This window comes from Camellia sinensis, chromosome 13 (genome assembly GCF_055761805.1).
Source record: "Camellia sinensis isolate YWXY chromosome 13, ASM5576180v1, whole genome shotgun sequence".
Lineage (NCBI taxonomy): Eukaryota > Viridiplantae > Streptophyta > Magnoliopsida > Ericales > Theaceae > Camellia > Camellia sinensis.
This window is the reverse complement of record NC_138973.1, coordinates 63225361-63248167: the sequence shown is the minus strand read 5'-3', so window position 1 is coordinate 63248167 and position 22807 is coordinate 63225361. Positions and strand designations below refer to the sequence as shown.

The following is a 22807-nucleotide window of genomic DNA, read 5'->3' as shown; positions in this document are numbered from 1 at the left end:
ATTCTTGGTTTTTCTTGTACGGTCTTTTGCTAAATCTTTTATCTGTTAAAACAGGTTCATATCTAGGGAAAGAAAAAGAAATAGAGAGAGAGAGACAGAGAGAGAGAGAGGTATATATATATATATATATATATCTTTGGGTAAATTACATTTTGTATTCCTGCATTTTGTATCCCTGCATTTTGTATCAAATTTTATTTTGGTCTATATATATGAAATCATGGTAGTCAACCCCATGTACTTTTGGTCAAATTCTACTTTTGCCTCTATACATAAATCGTGATAGTCAACCTCTTGTATTTTTACTCAAATCCCACTTTGGCTCCTATACAAGGGTCAATGTTCCTCTTTTGTTACTTTATTTTTAAATCTTTAACAAAATTCAGTCATGTTACAAAAATGTGACTACAAAATGAGGGTAAAAGAAAAAAAATCATCAATATTTTTCACCAATACACTTTGTCCTGCATGATAAGCACATGAGAGTTATATAATATAATATATATATATATATATATGTATATATATTTGTTTGTATGGTAAAAATTAGGATGAAAAGGCAAGAAAGTAGACATTTTGAAATTAAAAAAATGCGACAAAGAAGTCAAAGATAAAGAAAAATAAATAGACAGAAGACTACATTACCGTAAAAAAATAGAGTTTCATGATTTCAATTTATATAAAACCCTAGTTTATCTTCTTAATTATTCACAATCTACGTTTTATTTTAACCTAATATAGTTATCTTTTGAAGTAAATTTTAGGATAAAGTATATATCGGTAAAAAATGTAGACGATTTTCTTTTCTTACATTCATGTCATAGTCACATTCTTATCACATGACTAAATTCTGTTAAAAATTTAAACAATTGAGTAACAGAAATGGAATATTAATACTCGTATAGGGACCAAAGTGAAATTTAACCAAAAATACAAGTAGTTGACTGTCACAATTTCATGTGCAACGACCAAAGTGAAATTTGACTAGCAATATAAAAGGTTAACTATTATGATTTCATATGTAAAGATCAAAGTGAAGTTTAATTCAAAATGTAAGGATGCAAAATGTAATTTACCCTACACCTTTTCAAGTTTAAAGTATATTAAATTTTGCATTCCGTCAACTATATCATAAGAAGTATTGAACAGGTTAGTAATTTATCAATTAAAAAAAAAAACTTGTTGATAAATTCAATTATACAAGCTTGATTAACTATTTTACAGCTATTTACAATGACCACTACAAAAATAATGGTCATTGTTAAGTAACTCTGAGTGAAGTTTGATACAAAATCAAGTGCTGAATCTCTCTCTCTCTCTTCTATACATATTTACAAGTTCAAAGGCTACCTCTGCAATCGAGGGGTAGATTTTCCAACCAAGAATCATCCAAGAGAGGAGGTGAAGATTCAGATTCAGTGGGCCACTCAGTGCTAACATCTATTTCATCATAAATAATGGACTTACATTTCCCATCCCTACTTCTAACAATTGCTTGCAACCACAAATTGCAGTGTACAAAAACCAGATCACTAAATTTATCCATCTCTAAAGAATTGCATTTCTTGCTGTGTATGCTCTCAAAAGTGCTCCAGTTCCATCTACACCAGTGAGAACTACATGGTTGGCTCAGTATCCGTATTGCAGCTCTTTGCAGTGTGGGGATTTCATAACCATACGCTGACCACCAATCACCTAAGGACACACAATGGCGAATCAGTGCGAAGTTTTTCAGGAGAACAGTGATAATTATCTTCAAAAGATGAGGGAACATGAAGCCTGAATTGAGCCTGTTTGTCGTTGTTTATTTTAAACTGAAAGTTGATGATCTATAAACCAAACCAAACCAAACCAAACCAAACCAAGCCTTAAGTTGATGATCTATAAGCAAAATAAAAAATATTCCTCTCCAATACGAGGATAATTTATTTTTCTTTAGTTTATTTAAGCTATTTTTACTGCATAGGCTATAACCAAAGCTACACCAAACAATCTGGTATAAATCTTAAAAAAAATTTAAAAGAAAAAAAAGAAGCTATAAAACGTCCATTTTGCAGCAAAACAGCACCAAGGGCCTACTTGGTGCAATTTTTGAAAGCTGAAAGTTGATATTGAAAAACAAAGAAAGAAAGAAATACTAAAAACACCCCTACCATGGCTTTCTGATAATCAACTTTTTATTTTAGTTATTTTTATGTCTTAATCCATCATACATTGTGAACAGATTCCCCCCAAAATAACCATAAGCTGCACCAAACAGGCACATAGAAGGGGCTTCCAAAGGACATCTCATGGGTATCAATGACTCATTGGAAATATTCATATAACACACGCCCTTTTTCCTGTAAATATTTTAATTTATGATCATCATGAATACTACTTAATGGTAGCATAAATATATCAATGTTGGAATCACACTGGTTGGTGTATCATGGTGTTTTAGGTGCATAATTTAATCAGAAAACATTAATGGTTTTTACTCGGCATTTTCCTCAAACATGGGATTCCTCTAAAGAACAGAATGTGGACATGGAAATTAAAATGCAAGGCAACACATACATACCTGGGGCATTTAGCGTTCTTCCCATGATCGCAAACTCAGTGCCAAGAGCACCTTGAGCATTTATGTACATGGGATGCTCTTTGGTTATTTCTATTTTGTCCTCCTCTGTAGCCATTTTCATCATGGCTTCTTGAAACCCGTTCCTCATTCTCGAGTCAACTTTAAAGTTGAGGCTGTAGAAAATAGACGGATTCAAGAATGCTGCTGCTGCATGTAATGGCGAGTGAAGCTGCAGATTCCATCTGCCATCAATTATATCCCAGATCGGAACATATTTTTCTTCAATGCCTTTATAGAATGCCTTGATGGAGACCTTTGCCCTCTCTATTCCCTCAAATACATAGCCCATTGCAGGCATATCCCCATCTAAAATCCTTAGGATTTTAACCAACGGCTCAGAAACACTTACTGCTTCATGTGCAGACTTCCAAAATCTCTCCAAATACAACAAGGACTTAATAGCTTGGGCATCAGGGCGTCTACTATACGACGATGACAACCACTCTGGGTGAGAAAACATGTGTTTCAAATTATCCTCCTGAATCACAATGGACCTCAAGGAGAGGAAATTAGTGACGAATCTAGTAATTCTAGCCCTAATCAATTCTCTTCCTCCTGTGAACTTTCTCATCATATTTAGAATCCCCACATGACTGTAAAGGTACCTTGTGATGGTATTTGCCTCTTCCAAGACTGTACTTACCCATTCTTGTTTGCTGAAATCTTCCAACATCTTATTAATACAATGCGAAGCACACGGAAACCAGAACAATGAAGAGTACTTGGCCATGAGAAGCCTTCCCGCGTAAACATAGCTAGGAGTACTATCTGTTATTACTTGTACAACATTTTCTATACCAACCTCCAAAACAACCGACTCAAGCAGCTCAAACAAGTAATGCGCATTATCTGCATGGCCAGACACATCAACGGACTTTAGAAATAATGCACCTTTAGGGCATGTAGCTGAAAAGACCACAAGCGATTTGGTCCTACCATCGGACCAGCAATCACACAAGACCGTGCAACCTGTTTCCTTCCATTCATCTCTTAATTTCTTGTAACACTCATTTATATCTCCTTTCACTTTTTGCAAAAGCGTGGACCTAAAATTTTCGTAACTGGGTGGTTTATAGCCCACCCCACACTCTGCCACAGCATCCACCATTTCCTGATAAGACATGGACTTAGCTGCACTAAAAGGAATAGAATTGTGAAAGAAAAATACAGCAATCTTCTTATCAGCATTGTCCTGCTTTTGCTTTTGAGCATCATCAACAGTTGGCTGTGGACTGGGAGAGGGGCATGGGAAAGATGGACACGTGCTTCCACGCTGCCCACTGGATCCATGGTTGGGATGAGCACCGCCACTAGCAGAGGAACTATTTTGCTGACCATTGGCTGCCCGATCCACCTTTAGTTTCTTGGGGGTTTTATGTTTCTTGGGGGTGCTTAATAAAATCTGTATCTGGTCCCGCACGTTGTCTGGTACTTCAGCACAAGGAATTATATCTTTGTTTCTAATTTGAGCTAAGTGAAACTTCATCCTATAAACTCCCCCACTGAACTCCCGTTGACAATAATTACACTTAACCTTCTGTCTTGTTGCATCAACAAGGACACAGTGTTCCCAACAGGCATCTCTACCTCGTACCATTATCTTGGACTGACTATTGTAAGATTCCCTATTTTTCCACCAAATGCAGATAAATATATCAGAAACATAAATTAGAAGCTTTGAAACTAAAAATGCTGTCAATTTTAATGACTTTAAAGGGAAGATAGTTTAAATTTGCATGCTGACACAAAGACCATAAAAATTGAGATGGTAACTAAGCCAAAGAATTAAAAGGTAGCATACAGGTGTTAGGTAATAGAACAAATGATCAAGAAAGCCAGAATCTCAAGAAAAACAACTAGGTCAAATTAATGACTGTTGTTTTACACAGGTTAACCAGGGTCTACCTGCCCCTTTCCCTGTTTGGCTGTCACAAAATTGTTCGCATCCACATTGTACATAACCTACAGCAAAAGGAATTTTATAATATAAGCTTATAAGTAATAATCCATGGCATGCATACACCATATGCATTCAGCAGAAAGGTTTGCACATGATGGATGGAAATCACCTCTCATTTTGGCCCAAGATTAATGTCGGATGGAATATTTAAAAGTTATGTTGAATTTGTTCCGCAAAAATGCTTTTTTGATTAAATAGCCAGATAAATGAAAGCAAAATTATTAGGATAAGAAAATAAGGCAGCATCTGATTTCATAAAATTTCTTTTTCAGTTATTAAAACTGAAATATTTCAACTGAGAACAAATTATTGTTGAGCATTCTTTACAAATGTTGTCTCCAAAAACTGCAGCAGGACTCGTCCTGCCTAACAATTCCATGGGTATTTGAAATTTTGATAATGGTCCTTGATGAAATAACTAATAACTGAGATTGTCACACGGTCTTGGGTAGAACTAAACCCCAAAAGCTAGCTCAAGAGTGAGGGTGCCCTCACACTTATATGCTTGATATTATTTTAGTAATTGGGCAATGTGGGACTTTGCTTCACACCCTCCCGCACGCCCAGTACGCTCACATGGCAGCACCTGCAGCGTGCAGGCCAGTGACATGCACCCTACCCATCCCTAAGTATTTTGGCTCCTATACCATGTTACATGGTCTTGGATAGAAGTCAATCTCAAAAGCTGGCTCAAGAGGTGAGGGTGCCCTCATACTTATATGCTTAATATTATTTTAGTACTTGGGCGATGTAAGACTTCGCTTCACAGTAACATGATAGAATCTTAAACCTAAATTCTGCCCAATAGATTAATCCATCATAGCTCCACGCCAGCATAAGCAAAACACCTATAGACTGTGAGTGATGCTTATGTCAGATGGCAACATCCTGTCACCAATAAAAGGTATATACCTTTAACCCACTCTGATGCATCCTCTTCTGATCAAAAGAGTGACATACTCAACTGATAATATCTGTTTAGAAGGGAAAGGGTATAACTGTTGAACTGAACTTAGCGATTTTAAGGTAATCAACATATTATGAAATGCTCATTCATGTTTATTCTAAAGAAAGCTTTTCCTCACTCTTATTGGGTCAGAGAAATGAACCTCCCATCAAGGGTTTTAAGCATGCAGATAGAGGTCATTAATCCTTAACTGTTGTAATTTGTATGCTAAAAGGCCAACAATATTTCAAGCTGTTGAGTAGCAATAAGTCTCATTTTATAACAAGCAAGAACAACTTATTGCAGCCCGTCATTGGTATGACAATTACAAAAAGAGATTGTCTGGTAACATGTTCAAATACCCAATTCCACCCATTTTCATGTCATTCCTCGATTTTGAGCTCACAGACCAGAACTCCAAGTTATGACTTAAATAAAGCTACTAATAGTTATTCTGTTGCCTTCATAGAGACAAACATAATACAAAACCAGAAGAGGAAGATAATGATAGCAGAAAAAGAGCCAACGAAGTAGAAGCTCAAGAGTGCTCCAATGTATTATTAGTATTAGAAAGCAGTAACTTACTAAAACTAATTATATTTTGCATACCAAAAAAAAAAAAAAAAAAGTGCAAATAGAAACAAATCTATTTGATTTTAACAGAGTAATCCTTCAATCTTTAAGAAGTAATCTCTATCCCAAAATTTTCTCAAACTGGATTCTTCTCAACCTGCTCCCTATTTTATTTTATGATTTTTTTTTTTTCATTTCTAAAAATGTAATTTCTAAACACAATCTTGACCATAATATCATCACAGTTCAATAAGTGACCACTACTGTCTAAAAAATGTTCCTATTTCCTAAATAATCCAAATTTTCACTGGTTTATAGGATATGACAGTTTCAACAGCTACTAGGTAACAAATTGAAGATAGTACAACCCCAAGATCATAAATTGAAAGTCATAATCAATTTGAAAGCATGAGAATACAATAATACATACAACATATATATATATAGAGAGAGAGCGAGAGAGAGAGAGAGAGAGAGAGACCTGATTAGAGAGAGATTGTTTGATGCGGTGATTGTAGGAAGCTGACGGTGACCGGAGTCGCCGGAATCTGGAAATCTGGACGGAGAAAGTGAGATCGGCGATGGAGATATCCGAGGAAATGAAAACCACGGCGATAAATTAATCGGTCCACTCCACTCCTCGCCAAATCCAAGCCGATTTCCGAAGGCGAGGACTCAGCGACTCTGCTTGCAAATCGTGTTCGTGTCACGTGCTCCCTACGTGACTCACGCGTGGCACCTTTCATTTCGAATCAAAACCCATTTTTTACTTTTAAAAAGAAAACATTTTATGATTCAATTGTGCTGAGTAGTGTATGTAGTATTTAAAAATATTAAATATAAATGTAATAAGGAAAATGCCTGGTAGTTCGAAGCTACCAGGCTCGAGAGGAAGAGAGGGGGAGAAATAGAGGGAGAGGAGAAAGAGAAGGGAGGGAGAGGAAGAAGGTCGGCGTCGTCGCAGCCCCGCCCTGCCGTCGTCGCAGCTCCGGCCGCCGCTGCTGCTTCCTCCTCCGTCTCAGCCCCTCCTCCATCGCAGCCCAACCTCCCCTCCTCCTCAAACCGGTTTTTATGGCCCTCTCCCCTCCCTCCTCCTCCTCCTCCTCCTCCTCCTTCTCCTCCCTTCTTCTTCTTCTTCGTTCTGTAAAACCAGAAAAAAAAAAAACAAAATCGACACCAAAACGACGTCGTTTTGGTGTCGAGCCGCGTTTCGAGCCGCGACATTCGAGCTACGTAGCATGATCGATGTAATAATTATTAGTATATTTATTTGTGCTGAGTAGTGTATGTAGTATTTAAAAATATTAAATATAAATGTAATAATTATTAGTATATTAAAATAATTTAAATTGTTAAATTATATTTATTATATATTATATGTGGAAAAAAAAGTTGGTACCATATATACTTTATAACTAAAAAAAAAAAATTGACACAATTTCATATTTTTTTTGTTATAACTAAAAAAAAAATCATAATCAAATACAAAAAAAAAGTCATAATCAAATATGTCAAAATAATGTCATAAGTAAAGAAAAAAATTAGTTATAACTAAAGGAGAAAATAACGTAACTAAGGATACATATAGTATGTAGGTGTGTATAGTAGAATTTTCTATTATATAAATAACAAGAAATACTATAGTACATACCCTTCAAAGAGTATGTATCATATACACCTATATAACTAAATAAGAAAATAATACAATTTTACATTTCAATAGGATTTTATGAGAATTAAGTCCAATTATTAGGACATATTAGTAATTTATCCATAAAAATATATCATAACCAAACACAATACGAGCCATAACAAAAAAATTTATGAGCCATAATTAAAATAATGTCATAACGGTAGCGATTGGTAGCTCGAGAGCTTCAGCTCGAAATTGGCTCGAAAAGTGAGAGAGAAGGAGGAGGAGGGAGAGAGAGAGGCTGGAGGAGGGCAGAGGAGGAGGAGGAGGAGGAGGGGGGACTGGAGGGGGCCAACATATCGGGGTGGAGGCGGAGGCGGGGGCGAAGGCGGAGGAGGGGCGGAGGCGCGGAGGCTGCGACAACGATCGGCCGATGCGGGGCTGCGACGATCGGGTAGAGGTGACGGCAGAGGGCTGCGACGGACGACCTGCCTCCTCTCTCTCTCTCTCTCTCCCTCTCCCTCTCCTCTCCCTCTGGTTTCAGACCAGCACGACGAAGAAGAAGAAGGAAAAAAAAAAAAAAACAGCCCAAAATGACGTCGTTTTGGGCTGTCGAGCCGTTCGAGCCAACCCACTCTCGAGCTACCACGCATTTTCCATGTCATAATTTTAAAAAATTAATTATAACTAAAAAATGATATAACTAAAAGTACATATAACACACTCATTTTAAAAAATATGAATGTTAAAAAATTTTCATAAATAACCTACCACAAAATCTTCACGTAATCAATTTTTATCTCTGTTAACTTTAAGGGAATTCCATCCCGTGTAAACATCTAGATAATCTAAATTTTTTTAATAAATTAATTAACTTAGTTGCCAATATATATATACATATATATCAAATTTATGGACAATCAGGGCTTTAAGTTGGATCCAATTTGGACCCATAATCTTGAGTTTCAAGTTGAGGTTAGGCAACTTCTAAGACCATCTCTAATAATTATTTAAATCTTTTATCAAATTTAAATTTAATAAAAAATTAAGTTTTTTTTACTGCTCCAACAATTGTATGGAATAAGTATCAAATTGAAGATTTTACTTTTTTATGATTGAAATGAGGACTAATGTACCTTTCATCAAATCACTGTTTATTACTGTGTCGGTATTCTCCGAACGTCTCCCGAATGTCCTTTTAGATGACCACCTCAAGGCAAAAATTTATAAAAAAAAATTGCATTGGCCGGTCGTTCACTAGCTCGACCACCTGAAGGCCAAAAAAAAAAAGAAAGAAAAAATTATAGTGGCCGGTCGATCGGTATTCTGATGAAATTCTAAAATCCTCCGTAGAACACTTGATATTAAAAAAAAAATTTACTTAAATTTTTATTCTAATTTGATGAATCGTTAAAAATATGCCAACACAATTTGAATTAGATTTAAACCACCTCTCAATTTGATTAAACCCATCTAATATGGATGATAAATTATTCGGTAAAATGATTTTGTGTCTCCGTAATTTTTCTTTTGGATTAAAATTTCACTACATTTGTTTCTCCTTGTTGAATCAAGTTTGATTTGATTTGACAAGCAAAAGTGTCCCCAATGTTTCACAAATTGTTAACACCTAATAGCTTCTTTTCAAATGTTTACAGTTAGATTTTTCTTTGATGTCGGCTACTATGATCATAATGTCAAAAAGGGCATTTGGCTCCACTTTCTTCGGGCTTTATCCACTTCATTTGGGAAGTATTTTTTTAATTTGATTTTTTTAACTCTTTAATTATTTTAATTTGGTTAAAAAAATTTGTTTAGAATAAATTTTTTTAACTTTTTTATAACTTTGTGAGAAAAAAATAAAATTATTATAATTTAAATTTAATATTTTATTTTATTAATTTTTTAATTTATTTTATTTTTTAATAAATTAAATTAATCCCAACGTCAAACGAAGGCATCATATACTCCTTTTTCAACCGTGACTTGAGAGTTGCACATACTGTTTATGTGGGATTCACAGTCGTAAAAGACAAAAATAAAATAGTTACAAGGAACCACAAAGTCCATTGATAAGGCTCACTAGGCCTCACCATCATCACTTCTTCACCTAACCCAAGATGTCGGCAAACTAAACAATTGATAGTGCCCTCTCAATATCATCCAATATCAAATGTTGTTGTCCCAAGCATGAAGCACTTTCTTGCTACTTTTCTTGCACAAATTTGCATCCTTATAATTTAAAACTGTAAAATATTGGTAATTTTATTTTTACACATCATTTATGTTTTGTGCACATATTAAATAATTTTTTTAAAAAATTTTTTATCATTAAACAAAATGAGTAATATAGACATCAATACTCATACCAAACCTTAAGATTAGTTTTTTTAATAGATATCTTTTGAACATGAAAATTCTTGGTACACATCTTTTACAAAAATAAATACATCAAACTAAAAATATGTGAATAGACAGAATGAAAAAAATTAAAATCTCATTCAAAAAAAGATAATTGAAAATATGTAAATAGTTCAGAACTATAAAATCGAAAATATATAAATGGTTCAAAAATACGGATTTAAAAACATAAATTTAATTCCTCAGAATAGTTATGAAAGTTTTTCTATGATTTGATAGTTGTATGTTGAAAATTAATATTTTATTTAAAAATACAAAACCAAAATTTATTATTTTATTTGGTTGTTAATTGCTGAATTTTTTAAATTTATTCAGACAACTAATACCAATAATATTCCTTCCCTTCCTCAGTCAATACCGAATGAATAACAAAAATAATAAAAATTGTCAGAGAGTGTCACAAAATGCCATGTGTGTAGGGTACAATTTAAATTTACGTTTAGGGTGTGGCGTGAATTTATGTTTTTTTGTGGTGTGTGTACATATAATGTGTTGAGTTTTTATGTTAATGTGTGCATATATTATATCTTGGGGGTATATTTGAAACATTCAGCGTGTGGAATGAATAAAACAAAAAATAAACAAATTTATTAGTGTGTGCACTAAGAAATGATATGCACAAAAAGTGAACGGTGTGTAAAAATATAATTACTCCTAAAACAATTTTCTTCTCTAAATAAATTTCAAAAGCAATTTAAAAAAAAAAGGCCCAATTAAAGGTTGCTAATGATTTGTTTTGTACATTGAGATGCTCTCGAAGGCTTTCAAATTAGTCATGCCCAAATCGTCATTAGTCCAATTGGCACAAACCGAGACTAGTCCACAACACAAGAACCTGCAATAGTGTCAATAGGGCTGGGGCTTGCCTCCAGTCCATCATCTTTACTGGAGGGTCTAGTCTATCCTATTGAGCTAATTTTTAGGTTATTTTTAGATAATTTAAATTATTTGCATTTTAAGATTTGTTGAGCACATTATTCTCAAAAAAAATCACGTCGATCGGATAACGAATATTATGTATTCAGATCACTTTTTTTATGAACTATTAATTTTCTAATCGTTCATTTTTTTCAGACAAACGTGATCCGAATACATAGTATCCGTTATCTGATCGATGCAGATTAGACACAATTTTGGCAGATTAGATGACACATTTTGTTGACATGAAGTTTCTAATCAAAGCATGACAAGAGGGTCAAGGAATCCTCGCCCAACAAGTACATGATCGTTGAAAAGGTTAGGGAAACCATTCTCACAAGATAATGGCAAGAAAAATGCATTACAGTTGTTTCAGCCTAAAAAAACAGAATATCAGACATTTGAAATGTATGATGCATAGTTACAAAATTTGAAATAGCAAAAAGCAACAAAACAAAACAAACTGAAGGTATGCTATTACAAGTCAACTGCTATAGTAAGTTGAATCATAAGAAGACCCGAGTTTGGGACCAAAAGAACATCCAATCAAGCCATGTTTTGGCATAACTCGCCAACTCCTAAAAATTCAATGGGCACAAGCCACTTGTCTGTACATCTGTGAATGAGACCACAGTTCCAAGATGTAGAAAAGTGAGAAAAAATAAAAATAAAATCTTTCAGTGACTTTTAGAAGAACGCTAACAGAGAAATTAACCTAAAGCATGGGAACAATAATTTTGGTTCTTTAAAATACTAGTGACAACGTGACACTCAAACTAACAATTAGCTTTGTACTCAGTATAATGATTCAAAAAGTTCTTTTAGGTAACCTACTTATCTGCCGAACTCACTCGCCACATGTCTCTACGAATACAATCTTCATAGTTTTTTTACCAAATCGGCACATTTCAGCGGGTCCTTGACATGCTCCTTATAATAATCTGTTGTCTTATTTTTCTTAAAAAATATATATATATATTATAAATGTGATTGTGTTAATAAGGAATAAAAAATTCTTACAAACTAAATTCAAGTCAATTATCAAGCGATTGTGTTAACGGTTGTTTTGTCTCTATGAAGAGACCTTCAACATTGCCAAATGTAGAGAAAAGAAAAATTAAAAAAAATGAGAGAGACGGAGAAAGATGATTAAGTGAACAATTGGGATGGTTGAGTGAATAATTAAAGTAATAATTAATTACTTCTACTCCTATGCTTTGAAAAGGAAATGGATAAAATTACCTCTACTCCTATGCATCAAAAGTGTTGAAAATAAAGTGTAAGAAATATGAATGACCAAGAAATATAAATGATAAGAAAAAATATAAATCAATTGTCTTTGATTTGAGTTCGATGTCCATTACAATGTAGCTATGAATGACTATTTATAGGCAAATATTTGTAGGAAAAAATTACATAATAACTACCATAACCTTTCATCTCCCACACTTCACGCTCCATGATCTTCCACTTCATCTCTATGTCTCCATAACTTCCTTTAACCTCCAATTCATACTCCATGTTCTCCACTTTGTCATTCATCATTTTTTCACATGTGTTTAATGATTCATAATTTCTCATAACCTCCAAATGAGTAGAAGAGTGCCACACGTCCTATAATTATATAAATAATAATTAATAATAAAATTATTTACTTATGATGCCAACATTACCCCCCGTAACTTTTTCAGAATGAGGAACCTCGAATTCATATACATCAGTTTAGACCATATTTGGCAATTAATTAATGTATTCAAAGGGAGACACGCATTCGAAGGTTCTTTTAACATGATTCAATTTTGTTAAAAAAAAAAAAAAAAAAAAAACCTTGCTCTAAAGGTGCTTACGACATATTTTTGAAGCTTTAAAAGAATAATGCTTAAAGATGATTGTTTTATTAGTCATTTCATCAAAATTAAATTTTGATGTAGCCCACAAATCCAAAATAGGTTTTGAACACTGAGGCCCCATTTGTTTTTAGAGAGAGAATGGAGGGAATTCATAGTGAGGGGATTATTAGTAGAGGAAATATCATTTCCCCCTCCCCAAACTTCATGCGTTTTTCACGTTGACCCCTATACTTTGATTTATTTCAATTTAGTACTTGAACTTTTCACAAATTGATCAATTAGACCCCTGTCGTCACCTTCCGTCCACAATTGGATGGAATGTGATGAGCTGTCCAACTGAAATATCTTTTAGAGGGAATATAAGAGAGTTTCCTTACAAAATAAGTTGGTATGATAGACAGTTCAACTAGGGCTTCATTGGGATCAAAATCGATTTTAGGGTTTTGAAATTCCTTATTCAAAATCGAAATCAAAGTTCATCATTGAACGAAGGGTACAAACTAACATTGAATCATGGGTTGGGTTTGAAAAGAGAAGGATGGCAAGTGAAGGAATCGACCAAATATTTATGGCATTTACTTTTAATATTTGTTTAATTTTGAAGCTAATGTTTATAAAATCGATTTCTGATATAATACTATTTTGATTTGACATTTTTTAGAATACATCTTTGTTTGTTTTTCTTTCAAAAGGATTTGTTTAATTGTAATTGTTTTACTTGAATAGTGTAATACTTGATTAATTTTAGTTTAATTAATCCTTAAAAGAAACTCATTTATTATGTAATGCTTATTAAAAATCAATTTACCAAGAATACAGACAAAGTTTTTTTTTTAAATGTATTTATACATGGATTTCTTCAATTGGAACTGTCTTATGGTAATAGTACGTGTTGGAAATAATGGTTTTATAGGCTTATTTTGGGCCAACTTTGAGCCCAAATTTGAGTAGAACCCACACGTCTTTTAGGATGGGTCCAAAGATGTGATGTGTTCCTTGCCTCATGGCAAGTCACACAGTGAAAATGGTTCGTCAAAACCATTTATGAGTGAATGGAAAGTTGACGTCATTTTAGGACTTGTGGAATGAACAATTAAAAAATAAAATGTGAATTTCCTTGTAAGGCTTGTCCCACATTGGAAACTTAAGAGAACTTATGTGTGTATATGAGTTCTAGGTGGTAACACTTGGGTTGGGCCCCAAGGGGCATCCCAAGTTTGTAGAAGGGGAGAGTTATGGACAAAATGGGCCTTAGCACAAACTGCGTGCGCGGTGATCGGCCAGGCGGTCGAGCGGTGTCCGGCACGGATGTGGGTTGGGTCGATTCTAATATTAATTTTTTGGACAAAATTTATTTGAATTTTTTTCAAAAATTCTTGCGAAAATTTAATTTTTTTCTATCCAAAAACAATGCTCCTTTGGTCCATTTCCAGTGGTCCAAAAAGTTCAAACAGGTTGAACCGGTCTAACAGGTGCAAACAGTCTGCACATGTTTAGTTTGAAGTTTGTATCTGCTCATTTCAAACTGTATCTGTTCAGTTTCAAATCTGTACCTATTCAGAATTTCTGAATAGTCACCATTTGTCCTATAAATAGAAGTCTCATTCCAGCAAATTTTCACAATCACAAACATCCAGAAAAATTATTCTCTTCCTGATTTTGCTTTTGTGCATTGTTATTCTTCATATTAGTTTTAGGAAAAATTCAGAGAGTATAGAACACAAGTTTGGTTCACCGTACAAATTGTTTGGAGTGCTACTACAATTTGTGTAGATCATTGTATCTTGAGAGATAGACGCCATTCATTCATAAGTACCAAAGCGGGGCGACTCTGTCTTAAGGATAGAGTATCACACTATAGCGACCCCGGTCTTTTCCCATTTGATTATTGTATCCGGACTTAGGTTCCGTAGATTCCGTCATTGTATAATTGTTGTTGTCATTCATTATTTTCTTATTTTGAGTCTTGGGTTGTGTTGGGAAGTTTTGGAGCAGGTTGGTTGAGCTTAGGAACCAAGTCTAGTTGCCCAGATTTTGGCTTGTCCGCTCGAGCGGGGGTTTGGACGCTCGAGCGCGGAACACACCCATCCAGTATGTCCTGTGTAGTGTTGGCCGCTCGAGCGGGGGATTGGACGCTCGAGCGGGAAGTCGTGAGTGACGCTCGAGCGGGGAGTTGGGCGCTCGAGCGGGGACCTGTCTGCAAAAAACTTCTGGGAGAGTGCATTCGCCGCTCAAGCGGGAGTTTGGCCGCTCGAGCGGGAGTCTGTGAGTGGCGCTCGAGCGGGGGTTTCCACGCTCGAGCGGGGCGACTGGTATAAAAATCCGAGATCCGACTTTCAGGATCATTTTTCATCTCCTTTTTGATTTTAAAACCCTAGAACCGTCTTCTCCCTCTCCCTACACACCTTCTCTATTAGGTTTGATCTATTTAGAGTGTGTTTCTACCATAGATCCTTCATTAAAAAGATAGAGTGAATCGAGGGCTTCCATTTAATCTGAACGTTTGGTGGTTTGGAGCACTTTGGAATTTGGGTCTTCATCTTCATCTTATCCATTCGAGTTCTTCACTTCAAGGTAGGGATTTCCTACTCCATTCTATAAGTTTTGTTCTAAGTTATGGTATTTTGATATGTTGGGAGTACTTTGGTAATTTTGGGAAAAATTCTAGTTGTATTAATAAATTAATTTGTATAATTAATTTAAGGAAATTGGGGAAATTGGTGAAATGCATGAAATTGAGGAATTCATTGATTAAATTGTGTAGTTGGATAATTTAAACCACTCACCTATTGAATTGTTGTTATATTTATTTTCAGTCTAGAAATAACTGTTTTGGGCTATCGGTGGAGGATAGTCGTGATTGTTGTAGACATTGCATGTGGATTAGGAATAACTGAGACTAATCACATTGGTTAAGTCATTAATTTTGACTATGGCATTGATACAGAAAATATGTGTATTGATTGAGCATTGCATTTGCATACATTGTTTTGTGTGTGGGAGGAGATATGGGATGTACTCCACGGTTTAGGGGAAGATAGGGGATGGACCTCTAAACCGGATTTTGTTTGGGAGGAGATAGGGGATGGACTCCATTAGCATCACTTTTATGTGTGCTTATTTATATAGAAGTGTTTTATTGATACAGCACTAAAATGTGTATCAATCTGGAAGTATGAAGTGTTTGATTTGAGCTTGAGTCTCATTTGTTTGTTGATATTGGAAGGATGTGAATATGATATATGTGATTCATTGTTATAAGTTTGGCCAGGTTCTGAGCCATGCTGATAAAATTGGAAAGTAAAATGTATCTTTGGCAATAGTGTCATGAGACTGTAAAATGAAGTAATTGATTATTTTAGTTAACCATCTGTTGAATGCTGTTGCTTTATTCATTGCTTATATGTGGTTTAGTATATTTCTATTGGGCTGTGGCTCACCTTTTATGGGAACATCATTTTCAGGTTCAGGTGATAAACTACCTCCAAGGACTTAGCTTGGGAGGGTTTGGCTTCTGGATTGAAGAAGACTACCTTTAGTTAATAGTTTTGCATGTAAACATTCAAGCCTAGGGCTTTTCTTGTATTGAGATTAGAACTCATATTTTTTTTTTTGAATCCAAGTGCTGGCTTGGAAAGATGTAAGCCTGTAGGGCATTTTATTCGATGTTACATGTAATGCTTTATTTAGTAATACTCTGATGAATGAATTAATAAATTGTCTTCTTTAAATAATGCATGTCAGTGATATATATAATGGGTTAATTTTGAGGGCGTCACAACTTGGTATCAGAGCGTACCGGGTTTGAATACTTTGGGTACGTGGGAAATGATTAGTATCACAATAGGTTCGTCTCGCTTGATAGAGACTTAGATGTACTGTTATGTGCTTATATGATAGCATGTTTATGTGATTATGTGGGTATGGAATGTAGTTTCTAGGATGTTGATTGGACCCTTGAGTTTCTAGTAGTCTTGTTGGAAAGGCACTTGATCACTGCTGTTTCCAACCGGAACTATAGTAACGCATTGGGACTATCATTATCCGGGAATGAAATTCGTAGGTGCTTATGTGATTATGTGTTTACGTGGAATGTATTATTGTTGTCCATTGCATTAGGACGCGAGTGTTTAGCTTCGGCACATTTATTAATGTGCTAATGTCTCTGTTTCCTTTATTAGGATGTCAGGACGAGGACGAGGACGCGGTAGGCGTGGTAGGCCGGGTAGGCAGGAGGTGCCTGTGCCAGAGGAGATTCCGGCAGTTTAGGAGGGAATTGGCCAGGCCAATGTGGCCGAGCCAGTAGGCCAGCAGGCTATGGGCGCTCTAGCCCGAGAGATAGCAGGTGCATTCAGGGAGTCAGTAGGCATTCTCAGAGCTGAGAATCAAGCTCAGGCTGTTATTGCGGATGCAGGACCTTCCTTTCTGAAGAGGGAGTTCTTCCGGTCTAATCCGGATGAATTTGTGGGTGATCCAAAAGAGCCGCTTAAGGCAGATGAATGGCTCGAACAGACAACGAAGACGTTTGAGATGCTTGGCATCGAAGACGAGGGGTTGAAGGTGACCTTGGCATCATTCCAGTTGAAGGGGGATGCGGGTCAGTGGTGGAAGTTCACTAAGGGGCGTATAGGAGGTACATGGGAGGCTTTTGTGAATGCTTTCCAGGAGAAGTTCTTATCTCCAGCAGTTAGGGAGAAGCTGAGAGACCAGTTCTGCCAGCTTAAGCAGTCGAGTTCTTCAGTGGCCGAGTTTGAGGCTGCATTTACTAGTTTGTCCAGGTTTGCACCTGAGTTGGTGGCGTCTGAGGAACGCCGTTGTATTGAGTTTGAGAAGAAGTTGAGGCGTGGCCTCAAGCTGAGAGTTGGGGGAACTATGATTCGGGATTATGGGCGTATGGTTGATGCTGCAGCCCACATGGAAATTATGATGCAGGAGGAGGAGGAAGGACAGAAGGGCTCCAAGAGGAGTCAGGATGGTCAGAATGATGGTAGGAGACAGAAGGATTTTAATCCCCAGCAGTCTCAGGGTAGCTTTTCTAGATCGACTTTTCCTGTACCGAGTGCTAGTTCGGGGAAAGGCAGTCAGGGAGACATTACCTGTTTCAAGTGTGGCCAGCTGAGCCACAAGTCTCCAGTTTGTCCTCAGAGGGGAGGAGTGCAGAGAGCAGCATCTTCTTCGGCTCGATCTCAGAGCCAGAGTCAGGGTAGAGGTCAGCCACTCTCGTGTTATCAGTGTGGTCAGCCAGGGCATATGAAGAGGTATTGCCCGCAGTTGGGTGGCACACCTGGTGCATCTGGTTTGAGGCAGACTCAGAGTCAACAGCCAGCTCAGTCGGGTCAAGCCTCGAGGGCCAATCAGGGGGCTTCATCGTCTCAGTCGGTGCAGCAATCTTATGCTCCTAGGGGTGAGCAGGTTGATCAGAGGTCATCTGGGCGCGTGTATGCTGTTACCGCGCAGGATCTTGTACCGGCTCCATCTGTTGTGAGAGGTACTTTCTTGTTTTGCAACTCGGTTGCTAATGTTTTGATTGATACGGATGCATATCATTCCTTTGTGTCTGCTGCATTTGCATCTGTTTTGGAGTTGGAGTTAGCACAGTTAGCATCTCCTATTTGTGTAGTGTCGCCTCTTGGGGGTGAATTGATTTTGAAACACGGTGTTAGGGGTTGTGATATAGAGGTTGATTACCATAGAATCCCATTTTCCTTTGTAGTTATGCCTATGAGGGGTTTCGATGTTATTTTGGGTATGGACTGGTTATCGTCATACCGGGCAGTTATTGATTGCTACCGCCAGAGGGTCACTTGTTGTACCGTGAGCGGAGAGTATTTTCATTTTCTGGGGGACCGGGTTGGTGATGTGTTGCCACCGGGGTATGTTCCGCGAGGACGGAGTGAGCTTAGTGGTCTACTTGCTAACCTTTCGATTAGTGAGGACGGTGAGACTCAGATTGTGTTGCCAAGGGTGGTGTGTGAGTACTCGGACGTTTTTCCCGAGGATCTTGTTGGTTTGCCACCGCATCGGGAGATTGAATTCTCTATTGACTTAGTGCCCGGCACGGCGCCGATTTCTATGGCACCTTATCGTTTTGCCCCAGCTGAGTTAGTTGAGTTGAAGGTCCAACTCCAGGGGTTGTTAGATAAAGGTTTTATACGTCCTAGTGTTTCGCCGTGGGGAGCACCAGCCCTCTTTGTTAAAAAGAAAGGTGGTGCTTTGAGACTGTGTATAGATTACCGGAAATTGAATCGGGCTACGGTTAAGAATAAGTACCCTATGCCCCGTATAGATGATCTGTTCGATCAGTTGAAAGGTTCCCGTTGTTTCTCGAAGATAGACTTGAGATCAGGTTATCATCAGTTGAGAGTCAGGGAGGAGGATATTCCAAAGACGGCATTCCGTACGAGGTATGGCCACTATGAGTTTTGGGTGATGCCATTTGGGTTCACCAATGCACCGGCAGTATTTATGGATTTGATGAACTGGATATTCCGGGAATTTTTAGATCGTTTTGTAGTCGTCTTCGTGGACGACATCCTTATCTATTCACCTTCAGAGGAAGAGCACGAGGAACACTTGAGGTTGGTGCTTGATTTACTTAGAGCCCATCAGCTTTATGCTAAGTTTGGGAAGTGTGAGTTCTGGTTGGAGGAGGTGAAGTTCTTAGGCCATGTAATTTCTAGGGAAAGGGGTGTCTGTTGATACATCCAAGACAGAGGCAGTGCAAGATTGGGTACAGCCTAAGAGTGTGTTTGAGATCCGCAGTTTTCTGGGATTAGCTGGGTATTATCGCCGGTTTGTAAGAGATTTCTCCAGATTAGCTTCGCCTTTGACTAGATTGACTCGGAAGGGAGTCAAATTTGTTTGGAGTGAGACTTGTGAAAAGTCGTTCCAGGAGTTGAAAGTTAGACTGACCACTGCTCCAGTCTTGATTATTCCGGAGAGAGGGTTGGGTTATGCAGTCTATTGTGACGCCTCACGAGAGGGTCTTGGTTGTGTGTTGATGCAAGAGGGGAAAGTAGTTGCCTATGGCTCACGTCAGTTGAAAATTCACTAGAAGAATTACCCTACGCATGATTTAGAGTTAGCAGCTGTGATATTTGCCTTGAAGATTTGGAGACATTATCTTTACGGTGAGAGGTTCGAGGTATTCTCGGATCATAAGAGTCTGAAATATCTGTTCACACAGAAAGACTTGAACTTGAGGCAGAGGAGGTGGATGGAATTTATTGAGGATTATGACTTTGAATTGCATTATCATCCGGGAAAGGCCAATGTGGTGGCCGACGCCCTTAGCAGGAAACCTGTCGGTGACATAGCTAGTATAGCCATCCGAGAGTGGGAGATGTTAGGTACACTTGGAGAGTTTGATTTGCTTCTGGGCGAATCCGTTGAAGCTGCGGCCTTGTTTTTTGTTGTTGCGCAACCTACACTTGTGATTCGAGTGTTAGAGGCTCAGAGGGGCGACCTTGAGGTAGAATCCCTCCGTGAGAAGATTTCTGGTGGGAAGGTTGAGAAAGGTTTAACGATGTATCCCGACCTGAGTGTGAGATACCGAGACCGTCTGTTTGTGCCGGAGTCTTGTCGAGAGGAGGTACTCCGAGAGTTCCATCATTCACGCCTTGCGGTGCATCCGGGAGGCACTAAGATGTATCGGGATTTGGGTCGCCAATTCTGGTGGCGGGGTATGAAGAGAGATGTGCCAGCTTTCGTATCTAAGTGCCTTACTTGTCAGCAAGTGAAGGCTGAACATCAGAGGCCAGCGGGTTTGTTGCAACCCTTGCCTATTGCTGAGTGGAAGTGGGAACACGTCACTATGGACTTCGTTGTGGGTCTTCCGAGGACTCAGCGGGGTAGTGATGCTATTTGGGTGGTTGTAGACCGGTTGACTAAGTCGGCGCACTTCATTCCTATGCGCGTGAGAGATTCGGTAGATCATCTTGCCGACTTGTACATTCGGGACATAGTGAGGTTACACGGGGTTCCAGTGACGATTGTCTCGGATAGAGATCCTCGTTTTACTGCCAGGTTGTGGCAGAGTTTGCAGAGTGCCTTAGGCACTAAGTTGACCTTTAGCACGGCTTATCATCCTCAGACTGACGGACAGTCTGAGCGTACTATTCAGATACTTGAGGATATGCTTCGGGGTTGTGTTCTAGACTTTAGTGGGTCGTGGGAGAGACACTTGCCGTTGGTAGAGTTTGCCTACAACAACAGTTTCCAGTCTAGTATCGGTATGGCACCATTTGAGGCCTTGTATGGCCGACCGTGTAGATCTCCTGTTTGTTGGGCTGAGGTGGGTGATGCACCTCTGTTGGGTCCGGAGTTGGTGAGGGAAACGACGGAGAAGGTTGAGCTTATCCGTAAGAGGCTTTTTACAGCCCAGAGTCGTCAGAAATCTTATGCCGACCGTAGGAGGAAACCCTTGGTGTTTGCGGTGGGTGATCATGTCTTTCTGAAGATATCACCTAGACGGGGTTTGATGAGGTTTGGGAAGAGTGGGAAGTTGTCCCCTCGGTTCATTGGTCCGTTTGAGATCCTTGAGAGGATTGGCGAGGCTGCTTATCGTTTAGCTTTGCCGCCGCAGTTGTCCGGAGTACATGACGTGTTTCATGTGAGTATGCTTCGGAAGTATGAGCCGGATCCATCACATGTGTTGGATTGGACCGATTTAGTGGTTGATGAGGATGTTTCGTATGAGGAGAGACCGGTTCGGGTATTGGATAGGCGGGATCAAGTTTTACGAGGCAAGACCATCCCTTTGGTGAAAGTTTTGTGGAAACATCACGGGGTGGAGGAAGCCACATGGGAACGTGAGTTGGAAGTCCGCGAAAAATACCCGGACATGTTTGTCGATTTGTAATCTAGTATTTAGATTTTGTAATATTGTTAAACTTAAGAGCTTTACATATGTCTTAAGTTGTAAAACGTGAGTATGTTTTGATAAATGGGTGTATCTTGAAACTTGCTTCATTGTAGAAGTTTAGTGTAACATTGCATCTATTGAGTACATCGTTGAATGTGTTGTTTATATCATGCGATTGAATATGATATGGGAATTGTTAACATTAAAGGGAATAATCCATAATAATGATACAGGTTGAAATATATGTTGTTTTATATATATTGTGAGATACCCTTTGATAAAGAGATGAAGTGACCAGTATTGGGTCAAGATGTTTATTGTTGTTATACAATATCTTTGAGAATTGAGAAAAACTTGTTTTTATTTACAAACTTATGCTTAATTTCGGGGACGAAATTCTTTTAAGGGGGGGAGGTTATAGCGACCCCGGTCTTTTCCCATTTGATTATTGTATCCGGACTTAGGTTCCGTAGATTCCGTCATTGTATAATTGTTGTTGTCATTCATTATTTTCTTATTTTGAGTCTTGGGTTGTGTTGGGAAGTTTTGGAGCAGGTTGGTTGAGCTTAGGAACCAAGTCTAGTTGCCCAGATTTTGGCTTGTCCGCTTGAGCGGGGGTTTGGACGCTCGAGCGGGGAACACACCCATCCAGTATGTCCTGTGTAGTGTTGGCCGCTCGAGCGGGGGATTGGACGCTTGAGCGGGAAGTCGTGAGTGACGCTCGAGCGGGGAGTTGGGCGCTCGAGCGGGGACCTGTCTGCAAAAAACTTCTGGGAGAATGCATTCGCCGCTCGAGCGGGAGTCTGTGAGTGGCGCTCGAGCGAGGGTTTCCACGCTCGAGCGGGGCGACTGGTATAAAAATCCGAGATCCGACTTTCAGGATCATTTTTCATCTCATTTTTGATTTTAAAACCCTAGAACCGTCTTCTCCCTCTCCCTACACACCTTCTCTCTTAGGTTTGATCTATTTAGAGTGTGTTTCTACCATAGATCCTTCATTAAAAAGATAGAGTGAATCGA

The 22807-nt window shown here is 38.1% G+C and overlaps 1 protein-coding gene across 2 annotated transcripts; it reads right to left on the bottom strand.

Annotated features, from left to right (window-relative positions):
* Positions 1–1157: 1157 nt before the first annotated feature.
* LOC114320903 (uncharacterized) lies at positions 1158–6905 on the bottom strand. 2 transcript variants are annotated; one of them, XM_028267992.2, is made up of 4 exons: positions 6584–6903; positions 4529–4585; positions 2564–4248; positions 1158–1695 (listed from the first exon to the last, which is right to left on the bottom strand). In XM_028267992.2, the coding sequence occupies exons 3-4, from the start codon at positions 4218–4220 to the stop codon at positions 1340–1342; spliced, it is 2013 nt and encodes a 670-aa protein (XP_028123793.1). In that variant the 5' UTR covers positions 4221–4248; positions 4529–4585; positions 6584–6903; the 3' UTR covers positions 1158–1339. The 2 variants fall into 2 exon arrangements, with proteins under 2 accessions (XP_028123793.1, XP_028123794.1); XM_028267993.2 differs by lacking the exon at positions 4529–4585 and having other exon boundaries at positions 6584–6905.
* Positions 6906–22807: the final 15902 nt, after the last annotated feature.